This window comes from Quercus lobata, chromosome 11 (genome assembly GCF_001633185.2).
Source record: "Quercus lobata isolate SW786 chromosome 11, ValleyOak3.0 Primary Assembly, whole genome shotgun sequence".
NCBI classification, from domain to species: Eukaryota; Viridiplantae; Streptophyta; class Magnoliopsida; order Fagales; family Fagaceae; genus Quercus; species Quercus lobata.
The window spans coordinates 15,373,584-15,392,557 of record NC_044914.1 but is presented as its reverse complement, the minus strand read 5'-3'; the positions used below and the strand labels follow the sequence as shown (position 1 = coordinate 15,392,557).

Sequence of the window (18,974 nt, the reverse complement as noted above, 5' to 3'; positions counted from 1 at the left end):
AGCAGCTTCAGGACAGAAGACTTGTTCATGCTCACACAACATATGGTACACAGGCTTGGCGGAAAAGAACTTGAGTTTAAGCATGTTCAAACCAAGGATGTCAATACCGTACCGGAGGCCGTACTGGTTTGGCCACCGGTACGATATATTTTGGATACCGGTCAATACTGGTGTACCGTTTCGGGTTTACCGCTATTTTTTATATTTATAAATAAATAAATAAATAAATAAATATATATATATATATATATATATATATATATATGTATGTATGTGTCTGTGTATATATATATATTATAATAAATATAAAAGTTTACCGTAAAACATTTCCTCAATTCAGAACTAATTATTCATGGTTTTAGACTTTTAGTATCAATTAAAAGGGAAAAAAAATAAAAAAATAAAATAGAAAGCTTAAAAGTTATCATTGCATACTAAGAAAACAAATAATACTAATAAGTTAATGCAAATAAGTTACCATTCTGTCCTAACAAAAATTCAAAAATTAAAAAACTTAAAAAAAAAAAAAAAAAAAAAAAAACTTTTTTCTTTACCGGCCGGTATGCCTGGTACCGGATGGTATTGCCCGAAATTGGCCAGTATGGCCGGTATTTTTTTCGGTACGAAACAGGGGGTCGAGCGTACCGGATTGCTGGTCGGTACGGTATATTTCGGCCGTACTGACCGGTACGGTACGGAATTGATAACCTTGGTTCAAACCCACCCGTTCGAGATTTTTAAGCAAGCAAACTCCTTACTTGAAGAATACCCGAGACTTGCAAAGTCTCCCCCCAAGGATGATTTATACATTTATGTTGTATGCATGGCCCTTTTTTTTTCTTTTTTCTTTTTTTTTAAGCCTTAAAGGTTTGAGAATAAGGCGGCCAAAATAGGCATTTGCTTCTTTCGCTTAAAACAAGTAGCAAAATGTCCATGTTCTGAAATTATTTAGCCATATGCCTCTGTTTTAAACTCGATTTTCTAAAAATTGAGTTTCAATGAAAAACTCGATTTTTAGAGAATCGGGTTATAAGCAAAAAAATTAAATAAATAAATAAATAAATTACATGGAACTCGAATTCCATGTAACATTTTGCAAGTAACTCAATTTTCATTAAATCGAGTTTTTCATTGAAACTCAATTTTAAAAAAATCAAGTTTCAGAATAAGGATATTTTACTAGATAGTTTCAGAACATGAGTATTTTGCTACCTGTTTTGAACGAAATAGATAAATGCCCATTTTGGCTGAATAAGACTACATACCATGATCTCTAGAACATCCAAATTTATTTAGGCTTCATGACCCACCGAGGCACCAACAATTTAGGCTTTAATAAAGTTTTAAAACACAGATTAGGACCAACAATTTAGGCTTTAATAAAGTTTTAAAACACAGATTAAGTTCAAGGCTAACATTTTCCTCTACGCAGATTACGGCCCATGTTCTCTATCTTTCTTCACAACTTGGATCCCACAATCACTACACTTTCTTTATGCAAAATGAGGAATGGGTAGAAAATAAGCCCATGATATTTAGAAGACACCCAAGCCAACGGTTGTCAATCGGGCCATTGAGCCATTAAGCACTTAATGCCCACACCCTTAATGAAGCAAATGGGCTCTTTCTATAAAATAAGCCTTCAAATCCCATTTTCCTCACAATTAATTAACACTTATAAACAGGTCTACAAGGACAATTTCTTCTTCTTCTATTTCTTGAGTAAGCGTGGGTTTGGATTCATGTCTACGGTCACATTTTGCTTCTTTGCACGTTTTTAGCTTTTTTTTTTTCTAGATGCGCGTCTAGCATTGTTCATTGTCCATGAACAGTGATTTTAGGCTTATGAACAGTAAAAAAAGAGTGAACAGTAATTTTTTACACATTTAAAAATTATTTTACTACAGTGTTTTCAGTTTTCAGTAAAATGTATCCAAATGGACCCTAAATATGACAAAATTACTGAAACTTTCTATCAAAAACTTTAAGCATCAATGCCAAGACAGTAAGGAGATTTGATGATTTTTCTCTTCAAACTTCAAAATCATGAACCAAGCCTATGGATTTTCGTGAGTGTAAGTTGGGAATTTGGTGTTATTTCTCACGGCATTTTGTTGAAGTCTAGTCTATGTAGTGTCCGGAACTAAGGGAACAATATTGTAATTCACCAAATCCGTGAGCTCTTAAACGTAGCCAAGGTCGGATCGCTAATCCATAGTAGAAAATGAAGAAAGGTTCATTCTCATCTAGACCAATAATTAAGGATGGAATTAGAAATCTTTTTTAAGGGTCGACTTCTTCTAGAACCAAAATTAAATTATATGAAACTCAAAGTCACACACACACACAATTCATGTATGAGTTTTCTATTTTTCTTGAATAGTTGACTGAGAATTTTCATGTTTTTAAAGAGAGATTCTTAATTCAATTTCTTTTTTAGAGTTTTTATTTTTTATTTTTTTATGTTTTATATCATAATATCATATGTTGTGATTGGGATTAGATCCTCTCTTTCATAGAAAATTGAACAAATAATATATTATTGAATAATTTTCTTTTAAGAATCATACTACATAGTAATTAAAAGATCTGTAAGTTTTATATTACAAAAATAATTAATATTGAGAATTTAAGTGGTGTCTATAGTATATTTCTAGTTTTTTTTTTTTTTTTTTTTTGGAGAACATATTTCTAGCTTTAATTGTTCATGTGTTATGATAATTTTTTTTATTAAAACTTTCACCCTTTACAACATTTGAAATACTAACAAACATGTTGAATAAACTAGATTCACAGATAAAAAACTATACACTAATCAAAAATTATTTTAGAAATAAAATTTTCAATAAATCTCTCAAAATAACTCTTCTTCTTTTTTTTTTTTTTTTTTTTTTTCAATCAACATCTCATGTGACTTTTCCTTCTTTTATGACCTAAAGATCAACAAAGTACTATGACAAAAAAAGGAAAAAAAAAAAATTTGAGTATCATCGAAAATTACAAAAAAATCTATTTATACATGACAATGAAAAGTAAACTTTCCCATGGCCGAAAAGGAGTTGCCACTTGCCAAGAAGTCATAAAATAAAAAATAAAAATATTAGCATAAAAGAAATAGAAAAGAGCTCATCATGGTCTTTGACTCTTTAAGACCAATTTGCAAGGAACGTATAACTTACAAGTGAGAAAGGTGTTGTAAAGTGGACACTATTGAATCTTTTAGTTTGACAAGGGCTTCAACAGAGAGGATTGCGTTGACTGGAGTTGTGAGCTTGAGTTATGTGAATTCACAGCACAAGAATGTAGTTGCAGATTGCAGAGCTAAAAGCCAGTCAATAATTAAAGTGTGTTAATAATTTATATGAAAGACAAAAGAGAGATTTCCAGTTTTTAGTTTCTACACACGGTTTATGCTTTGATGCTTTCAATCCCCTCCCTTCAACACGGAAGGAAATTTTAAGAAAAGAAGAGAGAGAGAGAGCCCTTTTTTTTTTCTTTTTTTTTTTTTTTACAATCGACGGTATAATCCCACCTTAGGACCACTCGAATCTGGGTCCATGAACTCCTCAAGCCTTTAGGGTGTGTTTGGTTGGATCGAAAGTAAAGAGGATGGAAAATAAGGAGAGGAAAATAAGATGGAAAATGCTGTTTTGCACTGTTTTGATAAGAAAAGAAAATATGAGAGACAGAAAACATGGGAGAAAGTTTTCCCTCTCGTGCCCACTTTTTTTATCCTGCTAAATTGGGAGGAAAATGGGAAGGAAAAAGTGCTGTGAAATACATTTTACACAAATACCCTCTCACCTACCACTCACTTTATTCATGACCTGATGACTTTTGCATCTTCTCATCCTTATCACTTTACCTTCTCATAGCATAGCAATGTCCAGGTTCTCTTCTCTCATTTTATTTATTTATTTATTTATTATTATTATTTATTTTTGCCTTGTTTAATCAACACAGCAATGTTTTTATGGGCTGAATGTAGTGTAAATTTGCTAACCACGTTTTTGTTGGCTACAAAATCTTTTGCCCAATTAAATTTATATGTATACTATTGTAATTTTTACATTATAATAATAAAAATAATAATATAAATTTATATGTATGATGTGGTAAATTTTATATTATTTAATGAATACAAATAAATTTATTTTTTACATATTATGTAACAAGGATATAATAATTAATTTATATAAATTACATTTTCCATTCTTTCCTTTTTCTCTCTAACCAAACAAAAGAGTTTTCCACCCTCTCACTTTTTCACCCGTCCAACCAAACACACAAGAGGAAAAACCAAATATTTTCTATCCTCCCATTTTTCCACTTCTCCAACCAAACGGATCCTTAAGATTTAGAAAAGTACCAACTTGCCTAACGTGGGATAGTGGTGAGAGAGAGAGTCTTTAGTACAACATTTTTTTGTAATAATAACAAATTAATAATAAGTTAGGGTATTTCAATACAGAATGATGTAAAAAATGCATATATATATATATATATATATATATATATATGCTTGTTTCATCTTGTGCAGCACATATCTACATAATTTTTGTAGTATAATTGTGACCATATTTGATAATAAAATCATAAAATACAGTTTTTTCTTTCAAATTTTGCCTTTAACTATCAATTTGAATCCCTAAAATTTTAATATGATCCTCAAAACTCATCCTTTTGTCTAGTAACACTAGAAAATACCAGTGTATTAAAAAAAAAAAATAAAAATAAAAACCATGACTTTCCTCCTCCCTAAATTATGACCATAATGCCAAAAATGCTTTTACGCGCTACTGACTACCGGGTCTGAGACGTTGGCCCTTGGGATGGACCTTTACTTGGATTTTTCTATTAACCCAATTACAAGAAACTTCCTTAAAAGTACGTGGACATTAACTTTTATTATTATTGTTATTATTATTTTATTTTTTTTATTGCTGAGTGGCAAGTTGGTTTTGGAATACCGATCTCACGGGCCATTTCTCTTCTTTTTTTTTTATTTTTTTTTTATTTTTTTATTTTTAAGTATTTTTCAAAAATATTTGTTAAAATAACAGTCTTTAAAAGTTTTTGCCTTTTTGGAGTTTCGGAGATGAATGGGCCTAGAAATTTTGAATTTTTTTTTTTTAATTTCTTTTAAAATATAATTATATTTTTAAGTAGTTTTTAGGAAAATTATCATTCAATCCACTCAAAGTTTTTGAACATTTATATTCCTTTTAACCTAAGCAAATTTATAGAATACTCAAAAAAATTATATCATAACCCTCCCAATATATACGTCAGGTGATGCTACATGTGATAGATTATAATTTTAGAAGAAGAGGTTTTTGTGAAAAATGCAATATGTCTTTAACATTGATTCCTTTCTTATTATGCCATTTAGATTTCAATTGTTTTCATCACATATTTATGATTTATAATTGATTTAATCATAATCTTAGTGTTACCTACTATTAGCAAATTGTTAAAAAATATTTCATACTTTCATATAATATCCATGTAGTGCACTTAAATCATTGAGCACATGACATGTGATTTTAGAATATATATAATATTTTTTAATCTAAAAATTTTAAATATAAAATAATATATATATAAAATAACTAAAGTTGAAAATGGGGAAAAAAAAAATCATACACATAGCAAATTGTAATTATAAAGTAGTACACAAAAAGTATTATAGAGGACTTGTCGTTTTTTATTTGAGAGTTGAGACAATTGTTCAGGAATACAAATCCTCTGTACTATTTTATGTGTTTCACTTTATATTCTTTCAATCACAATTTATCATATATTTGTTTAACTTTCCTTATAAATTAGTCAAAATTTAAAATGAAAAAAAAAAATAAATAGCAAACTATAATTAGTGGAACATAAAAAATAGTATAAAAGATCTCTATTCATTGCACAGATTGAGCCAGCATTGAAAATAAGCTAAATAACCAAATAAAATCTTATTGGCTTATTCGTAGAAAGTTCGAGGAAAAAAAAAGAAGAAAAAGAAGAGCAGCTCTAGTTGCTCCTACTGAAAGAATGCTAGGCCAAGTTTGGCCAATAACGCTAGCCTGAGCTGCTCTTGTGTGTAAAATCCACTTTCCATGTTCACCACAGCATGTAGCATCATCAAATCGTTCACCACTGTCCAGGTCGCATTGTACACATCTAACTCTAGCTCCATCAACGCCACCATTAAGGTCGAGGGTGAGTGATTCTTACTACATTGGATCAAAATCGTCGCATTCCTTCCCGCTATCCCCACGTTGATATTATTCACCAAGCTCTCCAATTGCTTCTGCAAGTACTCCTTATGGCACTCCGAACTCTGGTGTTTCCCCTTCAGCTCGTTTATATACGTTGTCGTGCTGTCGAGGAGGCATTCCAAGCTCGTTTTTGAATTGGCTGGAACCATGACTCGAAGCATATGTATCAGCTGCTTAATCTGATCTCTGCTCAGCCTTTCTTCCACTCTACTCAGAGGAACTCTTTCAGGTTCAGACAATCGGATTGAAGTACTGTTTTGGATTGATTCAGTAGAATGTTCCAATTTATTTGATCGAAAATGTGCTTGTATTGAAGTAGAAGAAGAACATTTATGCAGGCTATCCGAACTGCTTGTATGCGACGTGGTTGGCTGGAAGATTGACTGTATGGGATGAGTCTGTTGTGGTTGTAGGTTTCTTTCATTGGATTCTGAGCTGTCAGACTGAGACTTGGTTGGTGGGAAGACTGATGCTATGGAATGAGAGATTTGTGGAATTGTTTCATTAGGTGCTGAACCAGAAGACTCAGAATTGTTTGGTGGAAAGATTGAAGCTATGGAAGCAGTAGCTTCTGGAACTCTATCTTCACTAATTGCTTTACTAGGCTGAGACATGGTAAGTGAGGCAATGGATTCTATCAAAGAGCCCAAAGGTGGATAATTTATAAACGCAAACAGTTTCTAAACATATCTTTCAACTGCGTCCATGATTTCCATCTCCCTTCAAATGAAAACACACATAACCAACAATTATGAAATCAAATAAATGATGAATTTCAATTAATATCTCATTCAACTAAAACTTGCTTTTAAATCATTACCTCATGAGTGGTTCTTGCCTTATTGGTTCCACCAGACTAAACTTTGATTACAGGGAAAGATTGATGCAAGTACTAACTAGTAGGGATCCACAAATGGAGTTGCCGTGCATATCAATAATAGAATAAAAAAAAGGTCGTACATATAAAAGCAAAAGGCAAGCCTAGTGATCAAAAGTCTTCCACCAATTAAAGAAAGAAAAAACAATGACCAAGACAAAAGTAGTGAAAATTTACGGTAAAATACCTTTCACCTACCGTATTTTTATAACACTTTCACAATAAATTCTAAGTAGTAAGTTATTTATTAGTTTTAATTTAAATCAATCACTGAAATTATTTTTTTGCTAACTAATAACAATTTGTCATTTATTATGAAAGTGTTGTGAAAATAGGAAAATAGTATTTCTAAAAAATATATAGCTAAGATAACTCTTGAGATTTCTTTGTAGGATCCCTTCGTAATTTCCTCAAGAGTGCCCCCACGTCCTCATTGAATCACTCCCAAAACGCCAAAAATATTAGGCTCGTTTATTGGAATTGTAACCTAGCTTTTATTTATATATTGTAAACTCCTTTTTGTAACAGATTTTTTTTTTTTTTTTTTTTTTTTTTTTTTTTTTTTTTTTTCAAGATAGAATTTGTACTCTAGCCCAATCTAGGTATATATGCGTGTGAAGCTCCCTCCTAGAGACTTGAACCCCAGCCCTTACCCCTTCTACACCCTACAAACATTTATACTTATGAAGTGACTACCACACCAAGGGTGCGCGGTGGTCCTTTTTGTAATAGATTAATTTGTCTTAATTGGGATGAGTCATTTTTGTAATGGTTTTTTGGTTTTCCTTGTCAAACATTCTTCGTCAATTTTCCTTTTGGTTTTCCTTGTCAAACGTTCTTCGTCAATTTTCCTTTTTGTCACTATATCTTGTGTTATCTATTTTTTAATTACAAATCTGGTGACTTGCTGGTTTAATTGGTTAAATATGCTTGTAATATATTCATGTGTAAGTGGTGTGGATGATTAAGTAGAATAGTCCCAAATTGGATACTAATTAAGGGGATAATAAGATGTTAATATAACATAATTGGAACCAAATTCTTTGGTTTAAACTTTTGGGTCAAATGATATCTTTATATGTTATATTAGTCCTTCAATTGGAGTCTCCCAAGATATGTTTCCCAACAAGTGATGACCTATAAAAGTAAAATGAGATAAGACTTAAGTGGATAAACATAAGGGGGCGATAAAAAGAAAGATAGAAAATAGAAAAGAAAAAAAGGAATAATAAGGAGGAAAAAAAAAGAAAGCTAAAAACAAATGGTGGCAGAATAGCTGAGTACAAAAAGATATACATGATGTAAGGGATGTATGGGGCACAATAATTTGTGGCCCTGGCCCACTTTTACATTGGGACCCAAGGCCCGAGCCGAGGAGGGATATAGCCGAGGACATATAATAAAAGTCCAAGTAACCTTGAGACATAGCCGAGGATGACTCTATCCTCGGCACCCCCGAGGCCCTCCTGAAAGAAAGGGCAAGAACGGTATAGGAACAGTTTTGGGAAAAACCTAAAATATCTGCGTTGATAGAAAAAGGACCCCTGGACAGTATGGCGACAAAGGACAAAGGGAAAACTGTCATTACTGCCATTGAATACTCTGCACTTGACAGGACCATGCTCTTCAGTTTTTACAACCACCCCCAACCACTTTGGGTATGGGCTGATGGGACAAGTATCAGTCTTGGAAAGTCGAACTTACACGTGGACGTTGGATGAAGGGTACTAGCTAATATAAAAGGAGAAGTAAGCAATCCAAAGAGGAGGCTGGGAAAAAAGGCCAAGAACCAGAGCCTCCCAGACCGTATCGAGGAGAAAGACTCCTCAAGCGAACATGGTTTAATTCTGTATGAACACCATGACTAACTACCGTTCGGTGACCAAGCCCTGGCCTTTCAAGCCCACGCTCTACAAATTATATTGTTTGGGCCTTTTAACGCACGAACCCAATATCATTTTGGGGTCGTTACGAATTGAGTCCTTACAATTGGTGCCGTCTGTGGGGAAGGCTTGTGTGTTGGCACAGGAGGTGGGTTGGGAAAGTCCCCCCGTCACTTCCAATAGCCCGTTGTAGTGCCCTAACATAAAGTTCTATTAGGGGCTACGCTTTTCCATTAGGGTCTACGCTTCGAAGCTTTAGTAGCGCGGATGGTTCTAGGGGCTTAGCCGAGGGGCTAATCCCCCCTAAACCAATGTCCCACGGCTTGGCCGAGGGGCTAATCCCTAACTACTTAAAGAAATATCTAAGTTTTGGATAGAACCAAGGTATTGCATGGTCCTCGGACTCAAACCTATGGGAAAACCAACTACTTAAAAAACTAAGTTTTGGACAGAACCAAGGTCCTCGAACTCAAACCTATGGGGAAACCAACTACTTAAAAAGCTAAGTTTTGGACAGAACCAAGGTATTGTATGGTCCTCGGACTCAAACCTATGGGGAAACCAACTACTTAAAAAGTTAAGCTTTGGACAGGACCAAGGTATTACATGGTCCTCGGACTCAAACCTATGGGGAAACCAACTACTTAAAAAGCTAAGCTTTGGACAAGACCAAGGTATTGCATGGTCCTCGGATTCAAACCTATAGGGAAACCAATTACTTAAAAAACTAAGCTTTGGACAGAACCAAGGTATTGCATGGTCCTCGGACTCAAACCTATGGGGAAACCAACTACTTAAAAAATTAAGTTTGGGACAGAACCAAGGTATTGCATGGTCCTCGGACTTAAACCTATGGGGAAACCAACTACTTAAAAGGCTAAGTTTTGGACAGAACCAAGGTATTGCATGGTCCTCGGACTCAAACCTATGGGGAAACCAACTACTTAAAAAGCTAAGTTTTGGGCAAAACCAAGGTATTGCATGGTCCTCGGACTCAAACCTATGGGGAAACCAACTACTTAAAAAACTAAGTTTTGGACAGAACCAAGGTATTGCATGGTCCTCGGATTCAAACCTATGGGGAAACCAACTACTTAATGAAAATATCTAAGCTTTGGACAGAACCAAGGTATTGCATGGTCCTCGGACTCAAACCTATGGAAAAACCAACCACTTAAGGAGAATTCTAGATTGCTCAGACCTACAGGATGATTATATACTAAAAATTGGATTAAGTCCTAGACGGAATGAAGATCCCGACCTGTCCTCGGATCCTCAGTTCTAAGGGAATTGATGCAAACGAGCGTTTAAGTTCGGTACGATCGTACAATCCTCGGACCGGATGCCAAAAATGGCTAAGGCTATGAAGGATATTAAGAAGGTAACAAATCACCCTAGTACTTGGCGACCCGCATGGGCAGCTCATTTTGGGTTACCCTTCCTCGGATGATTACCTCCTGCACAGTACCGAGTATTCAGCTGTCATCTTGGTTAGTCTTGGGTATGTAACCTTTTTCAGGTCGGCATTATTGTGCCTAATAGTTTCAATAAGCTTGGAATAATATCGTTTTCTTAACAAGGGTCTCGGCCCTAAGTATCGTTTTTTCAGGCCAGCATTATTGTGCCGAATAGTTTCAATAAGCTCATAAAGATATCTTTTTCTTAACAGGGGTTTCGGCTCTAAGTATCGATCAGAATAAAAAAAAAAAAAAAAAAATCATATAATAGCACATCCATTCACAGCATAACTATTGCAGAAAAGAAAGAATACATAGAATAAAATAATGTCAACTTTTATTGATATAAAGAAGTAGTACAGCGTACAATGAGGGGCTTAAACAAGCCAATACAGGAAGCTAATTACAAAAGCAAAAGTAAAAAGATACAAGAAACGACAAATCTTTCTAAACTCTGCTCCAGTGGCGATTATGTATGAGAGGGTGACCCCCTTTGATGGATGAGGAGAAGAAGAGGAAGAAGTAAAAGCACCAGGATGGATCCGATGATGGGAAAGAAGAAGAAGAAGAGGCGAAAGGAGGCACCAGTGAAGGAAGAGAGGAAGAAGCGGGGATGTTTAATCCCTGCGTCAGCCCTGACTCCTATCACGCGGGTGCCATATTAGCTATGCTCAAAAGAGAGCGGATGGTATTGATGATGAGCAACCCCAGCTCCGTTGCACCAAAACTTTGATGCGATTAACACCTGCTTCGGATTTTGGCTAAAGGAAGGGGAAAATATCTTGAGTCTCTGCCTACCCTGCCCTGACCGAGCCATCTTAAGTTTCGGAGGGACCCGGTGTTTCTGGAGAGGATGTGGATCCTTTACCCCCGCTTTTGCTTCAAACATATCACACCCTAAAGATCGATTATGCTGGTAAGGAAAACTTTGAGTGTAGTTGGAGGTTTAGGACTCAAGAAAGATTGAAGGGTCTGTGCATGAAGGAAGTGACCTCTTGCCTTGCTTCTTATACGGAAGGCAAGACTGGTGGCATTTAATCTATACAGGTTTTCAAGGAAAGCTCATAACAAGATAATTCCCGCTCAACTCCCAATACCATTTACAAACCGTTGAATGGGCGTCGCCTCGTGAAAGGAGCTTATTAAAAACGCGCCTTGTACACTGAAACGGCAGAGGCACGACGCGAGTAAAACTAAAGGAATGTCTCGTAACCCAGCACATTTTCTAGGCAGATGAAGAGACACCGACATTAATGAAGGACAAAGCTGGGCAAGCCATGATACAGGCCCGACATCACCAAAACCCTCCTCCCCGACCAAGAGGTCGGGCAGCAGAATTTTGAGGGGCTATTGTGGGGCCCAATAATTTGTGGCCCTGGCCCACTTTTACATTGGAACCCAAGACCCGAGTCGAGGAGGGATATAGCCGAGGACATATAATAAAAGTCCAAGTAACCTTGAGACATAGCCGAGGATGACTCTGTCCTCGGCATCCTCGAGGCCCTCCTGAAAGAAAGGGCAAGAACGGTATATGAACAGTTTTAGGAAAAACCTAAAATATCTGCGTTGATAGAAAAAGGACCCCTGGACAGTATGGCGACAAAGGACAAAGGGAAAGCTGCCATTACTGCCATTGAATACTCTGCACCTGACAGGACCATGCTCTTCAGCTTTTACAACCACCCCCAACCACTTTGGGTATGGGCTGATAGGACAAGTATCAGTCCTGGAAAGTCGAACCTACACGTGGACGTTGGATGAGAGGTACAGACTAATATAAAAGGAGAAGTAAACAATCCAAAGAGGAGGCTGGGAAAAAAGGCCAAAAACCAGAGCCTCCTAGACCGTATCGAGGAGAAAGACTCCTCAAGCGAACATGGTTTAATTCTGTATGAACACCATGACCAACCACCGTTCGGTGACCAAGCCCTAGCCTTTCAAGCCCACGCTCTACAAATTATATTGTTTGGACCTTTTAACACACGAACCCAATATCATTTTGGGGCCGTTACGAATTGAGTCCTTACAGGATGCTACTAATTTTATTATATAATCTTTACAAATTAATAAGTCATTAATTAAAAATAATAATTTTAACATTTGCTAATTATATTATGTTATTGACATTTATCAATCACATTTATTATTACATTAATTTAAAAATGTTATGCGGTAAAATTTGTGGTATCTTTAGCATTTTGTCCAAAATAAAAAAATACATTTACTTTAGTAAATTCTCATTTATTAAAATTATGGTAACTTTGAAACGATATATACTGGTATTGAAATAATGTCATTCCCTTGTCCAAATCAAAACAGCCCCTGATACAAAATTGGCTGAAACCATGGTTTGGAGCTTATGTATCAGCTGCTCAATCTGATCTCTGCTCAGCCTTTCTTCAATTAGGAGAACTCTTTCAGGTTCCGCCAATCGGATTGAAGTACACTGTTGGATTGATTAAGCGGTTCAATATTCCAATTTATTTGATTGAAAATGTGCTTGTATTGAAGTAGAAGAAGAAAATTTATGCAGGCTATCAGAAGCCATTAGAATGTGACTTCGTTGGCTGGAAGATTGACCGTATGGGATGAGACAGTTGTGGTTTTGGGTGTCTATTATTGGATTATGAACTCTCAGACTGAGACCTGGTTGGTGGGAAGACTGACGCTATGGATTGAAGTACGCTATGGTGGGAAGGCTGAGACATGGTGGGTGAGGAAATTGATCCTATCAAAGAAACCCAAGGTGGAGAATTTATAAATATAACCAACAACTATGAAATCAAATATAGTATGAATTTCAATTCTCTCATTCTACTAAAAGTTTCTTTTAAATCATTACGTGGTGAGTGATTTCCAAGTTCCAATAGACTAGAATTTCGGTCAATGTTTTGAACCAAAATTACAACAATTGTGGAAGATAGGGAGTTTCCGTGCGTATAAATAATTAGGAAACTTCCTCGCCTCTTCGTATTCCGCTTAAGATTTCCTTGCACTTTCCTTCTTCTTCTTCTTCTCCTGGACAGTACGTGCTTCCCACGTCCTCAAACCCAAAACGCCAAAACCCTCACCTTCATTCCAGAAGTATCGGCATTCTCTCCATTTGAGATGGGTCCCAAAAATTATCTATAAACTCCATTCACGGTTGACACCAACAAAAAGTTTGAGGGTCAAATAGAAGACGTTCTACTTGCACCCAAAGATGGAATAATATGTAAACATGGACTACTCAATATCTTTTTACTAGATACGAATTTGAATAAATCTATTGTTTGATTAAATTTTTTTTTTATATTCTATATGTTTGCAAAATTTTAAAACAATCTTATATCAATAATTATGTTCTTCATCAAGTGTTTAAGTTTAAATAATTTTTTATATTTGAAATTTTGAATAAAATATAAGTTTCTAGATCAAATAGTAAATAACATTCGATTAACATAAATCTTAGTATTCTTGTTAAGAATATAAAGAACATGTAATTCAACGATAAATTTTTTCAAATATTCTAACAAAAAAAGTTATTTGGTTAAACTAGGTGTAACTTAAATACAGCCAATCAAAAGTACGAGAAGTTAGTTAGTTAGTTTATTTGTTTGTTTGTTTTTTTTTTTTTTTTTTTTTTTTTTTCATAACACTAATTATTTTTTTAGTTCAAAAAAATATTTAACATATAACTAGATGATAAATATGACATTTATTTGATTGAAAAGTTTATTGGAAATGACTTTTGATTAACCTCATAATATTGTGCTATATAAATAAGCTTTTGAGGCCTAAAAAAATATCATTATTCTCATTTATATTTTTAATTGAATTTAAATTATTTTTCTTAATTAAACCCTTCCATTCAAATTTTGTTACATCATATTAATTTTAAATACTAGAATATATAATTCTATATACAAATATAAACATAATAAATGTCTAATGTATTAATATATACTTTCAAATACAAACGCAATTATAATAAATGTCAAGTAATAACTATTATCATTATCAAATTTCATATTTAGACCCAAAAAAAAAAAAAAAAAAAATTGAATTGTGATATACCTTGTTCAAATATACTTTAGCATACTTTTAGCATAAACAAAGAATTTCATCTTCTGAACATTTTAAAAAAAAAAAAAAAGGAAAAAAAAAAAAGGAAAAAAAAAAGAAAAGAAAAGAAAAGAAAAGGAAGAATGATCTATTGTATGTGCGGGCCTTCTCTTCTTGGGGTTCTTAGAAGGCTTGAAGTGCTTGAGCTTCCTGCATTCATTATGTAAAACAGAGTAAAGAGAGAGAGAGAGAGAGCGAAATTGAAGAAAATTGAAACTTCTATTTTATTGAAAGAATGAGAAGTGGGTTACAAATAATTATCATCTATGGTTTATATACACGGAAACAGGGGCTAATGGTTTCCCTCCAAAAATAACTAACTAACTAATTTCTAATACAACCAATCACAGTTTGACAGTTGGCATCTCCACCACTTAACATTTGTCCTCAATTTCCTTTATCTTCTTTCTCTAACACGTGGACTCTCTATGATCCTTTCCTGGTTTCTTCTTTACTTTGCTTATTCCACTATGCTTTCCTTCTTCAATTTTAACACTCCCCCTCAAGTCCTAAACTGGAAGATCATGGACTTGAAGAAGAGTTTTAGTTTGCAACTGCTTTGGCATGAAAATATCTCTTAAACCCAACTTCTGCGTCAATCTTGTGAAAGGATCTAAGCCTAAAGCTTTGGTAAACACATCAGCTACTTGAGCATTTGAATTCACATGAAAGGTCTTAATCATACCCTCTAAAATTTTTTCTTAAACCAGGTGGCAATCCACCTCAATATGTTCGGTCCTCTCATGGAAGACTGGATTGGCAGCTATGTACAAGGCTGCCTGATTATCACAGAAGAGCATAGTTGGTTTAGGATGTTCAATTTTTAAATCCTTGAGTAATTGAAGCACCCAAGTAATCTCACATGCCACACTAGCCATTGCCCTATATTCAGCCTCTGTTGATGATCTTGAGACAACTCCTTGTTTCTTTGATCTCCATGCTATTAGACACTCTCCTAAATACACTACATAGCTTGTCAGTGACCTCCTTGTATCAAGGCATCCAGCCTAGTCAGCATCACAGAAGGATTTAATGTGTAAATTAGAGGTGCTTAAGAAGAAAAGTCCCTTTCCTAGTGATCCTTTGATGTATTGAAGGATTCTGTGAGCTGCAAGCAAATGAGGCTCCCTTGGTTTTGAGACAAACTGACTTAACCTATTCACAACATAAGTAATTTCAGGCTGTGTCAAGGCTAAGTATAGTAGTCTCCCAATTAACCTTCTGTACTGCCCAGGGTTTGCCAACAACTTCCCTTCATATTATGAAAGCCTTAGGTTCTGCTTCATAGGAAATCTAACTAGTTTTGATCCAAGGAAACCAGTATCCTTCAAGATTTCAAGAGTCATCATTTCTATATGACTCATGTGCACAATCTTAGGGGGAGAAATTCTACCTCGTGCACATTTGTAGAGGGAGAAAGTCATAGGGGAGATGCATATACTAAGGGGGAGAAGACATCTTTTTTGAGAAAACCTTGTTTTGTTTGCTTTACATTATACTTGTTTTCTCGTTGCTTTATGGTGTTTTGAGTTATGTTTTGTACCCTTGCTTTGTAGCGTTTTTAAGTACTTTTAGATTTTGTTGCATTATCTTTAGTACTACACACTTGTGCCCTTGTTGGATCTTGTATCCTTGATGCAAATACTTCTTGTATTTCGCATTGGTTATGTGTTGGACATGCAATTGATTTTTGCATTGCTCTTAATTGCAATGCGTGTTCGGATGATCATTTACTAGCTAAATGTTCATTATAGTCATTCTTTTATGACTGCTCTTGTTTGATCAAGATATACTTAATTGTTTATATATTGTTTATTAACTTGATCGCATTTTACTTGTTACATTATACTTGTCCTTTTATCACTTGATTTACCTTAAAGGTCTAATGTGTTTTGTGCAAGTGTTTCAGGTTATAGGTATATATGTTCCAAATTCATCATAGCTTCTAGATTTAGGTGTGAGTGAGTTTTGCCATTGTTCCCAAACTCATGTTTAAGTCTAGAGTCTGTTATAGGATGTTTTGTCATGGAATAGCCAAAAGGGGAGATTGTAAAGTTGTGATTTACAACTATGTTTTATGTTGGCTTTATTTCATGATAAAAAGTGTTGTAATTGTTTTAATTTTGTTCCTTGTATTTTGTCAGATTTTATTATATTGGGTTTAGTATTAAGTTGGTGAAGAATTGAGCATGAATTGAAGAACAAGTGGATTTCGCAAGAAGCTCGCGAGAAGTTAACCCGCGAAAAAGCCACATGAGAAGCACATGCTGGAAGCTGAAAAGTCATGCCAGCCTGGAGGATTTCACGAGTGTCTCGCGGGTAAGGCCTTCTCGTGAGATACCTACGAAACTTTCTGCCTGGAGGATTTTTAAGTGTGACTTTCTTACCCTTCACTCATACTATATAAACTCTCATTACCCACAAAAGTATAGAGAGGCCATTCTAAGAGAAAAACCCATCTCTTTAGAGAGAGAGCTACTCATCCTTAGTGAGAAATCATTCTGGGCACTTCTCCTTCCCTCTCCCATTGCCATACCTTGAGAGGAGATTTGTACTCAAACACAACCCACACCTTGTCAGAGTGTAGAGAGTGTTTTGGAGCTTGGAAAGGTTTGGGGATTTGCCAAAAGAAGCTGGTGAAGCTTGGGGGATGCAATTGAGCGTATTGCGTGTTTCGAAAAGCTAGAGAAGACAAGGCTTCATTAAGTTAGTTGGTAGCAGGAGCTTGGAGGGCTTAAATACATGAGGTAGACTAGGCTCGGAGGGTCTTTTGTTATTCATGTACTCCAATTTTATTTTCTAGTGGATCGATTATCGCTTGGAGGGCGGCGGAGAGGTTTTTCGCCAAGTTCTTTGGTTTCCTCTTTGATAACACATTGACATGTTATCTTGTGTTTGCATTCTTCTTCCCTACTCTTTTAGCTTTCATTTTACTACTGTGATTTGATGAATATGGCTTAGAGTAGTTATATTGTTTGTTCGCTCGCATTTACTCCATTCCGCACTTAGTTTAAGTTAGAATAAAATCAACCGAGCCATAATTTTAATTTGGGGTTCTAAACAGCTCTTGTTTTTTTACACAAATTTTGAGCTCTCAATATATAGCTTGAATATATTTGAGCTCTGGTGAAAAAGTTTCAAAATAGTCTAGACCAAATTTCTGTGTGAAACCCTTAGCAATCAGCCAAGCCTTATATCTTTTAATAGAGTCATCAGGCAGGTATTTAACCCTATAAACCCATTTACAACCAATGGAGCACTTACTTGCAAAGGAACCAAACTCCAAGTGTTAGTGACCTCTAAAGCCTCTATTTCCTTGTCCATAGCAGCCCTCCATTCATGATATTGTACTGCCTGATGGAAAGAGACAGGTTTTGAAGGGGTGAAATTGACTGCCATGACAAAGGATTTAAAGGTAAGGCCAAGGTGAGAATAATCCAAATAATCTAAAACATCATATGGCAGACCAGAATGTGGCTTAATGCTAATAGACTTGCAAGAATACTGAGATAGGTAAGAAGGAGGTTTATATGATCTAGTTGATCTTCTAAGACTAGGGGCAGAAGCAGAAGGTAAGGGAAGAGATGAGACAGCAGGGAGAATAGGATCAGAATGCAGAAGGAGTTGCAGTTGAAGGTGAAAGGCTAGAAATGGCTTTAGGTGTTGCACCAGAATCTGCAATAGGCAGATTGCTAACATCCACAGCAGATGTGGAAGGAGTGTCAACAACAAATGGGAGAGTAGAATCAATTGAAATAGGTGATGGAGAAGTAGAAAAGGAAGGAAGGTTGACAATATCAACAGAGTGAGAAGAATCTGAAGTACAACGAGGAAAAATGAAATCATCTAGATAGGAAGTGGAAGGTTGTGAGGAAAGAGCATAAGGGAAAATATGCTCATAGAAAATATTGTTTTTGGAGATGTGAACATAATTGGAAGTGAGGTCCAAGACCTTATAGCCCTTAATGCCTTGGGGATAGCCTAAGAACCCACACTTCCTAGCCCTAGGTGCAAATTTGTCTTTATTATGAGGTAAAGTGGAAATGAAGCACAAACAACCAAAGAATTTGAGATGATTGTAAGATGGTGCAGAGTTAAAGAGAAGTTCATATGGACTCTTGTTACCTAAGGACTTGGAAGGAAGCATATTAATCAAGTAAATAGCAGTTAAAATGCAATCTCCCCAAAAGCATAAAGGAAGTTGTGATTGAAACCTTAAAGCTCTTGCAACATTGAGAATATGTTGATGCTTTCTCTTAACAACAACATTTTGTTGAGGGGTATCAACATAAGTCAATTGATGCAAAATGCCATTAGATTGAAAGAAATCCTTAAGATAAAACTCAGTTCCATTATCACTCATAGTTTTAATTTTGCAATTGAA

At 35.2% G+C, this 18,974-nt stretch overlaps 1 protein-coding gene across 1 annotated transcript; it reads right to left on the bottom strand.

Annotated features, from left to right (window-relative positions):
- Window positions 1-6,031: 6,031 nt before the first annotated feature.
- On the bottom strand, window positions 6,032-6,883 carry LOC115966447 (transcription factor MYC2-like). The gene has a single exon (XM_031085681.1). The coding sequence runs from the start codon at window positions 6,881-6,883 to the stop codon at window positions 6,032-6,034; it is 852 nt and encodes a 283-aa protein (XP_030941541.1).
- Between the last annotated feature and the right edge of the window lie 12,091 nt (window positions 6,884-18,974).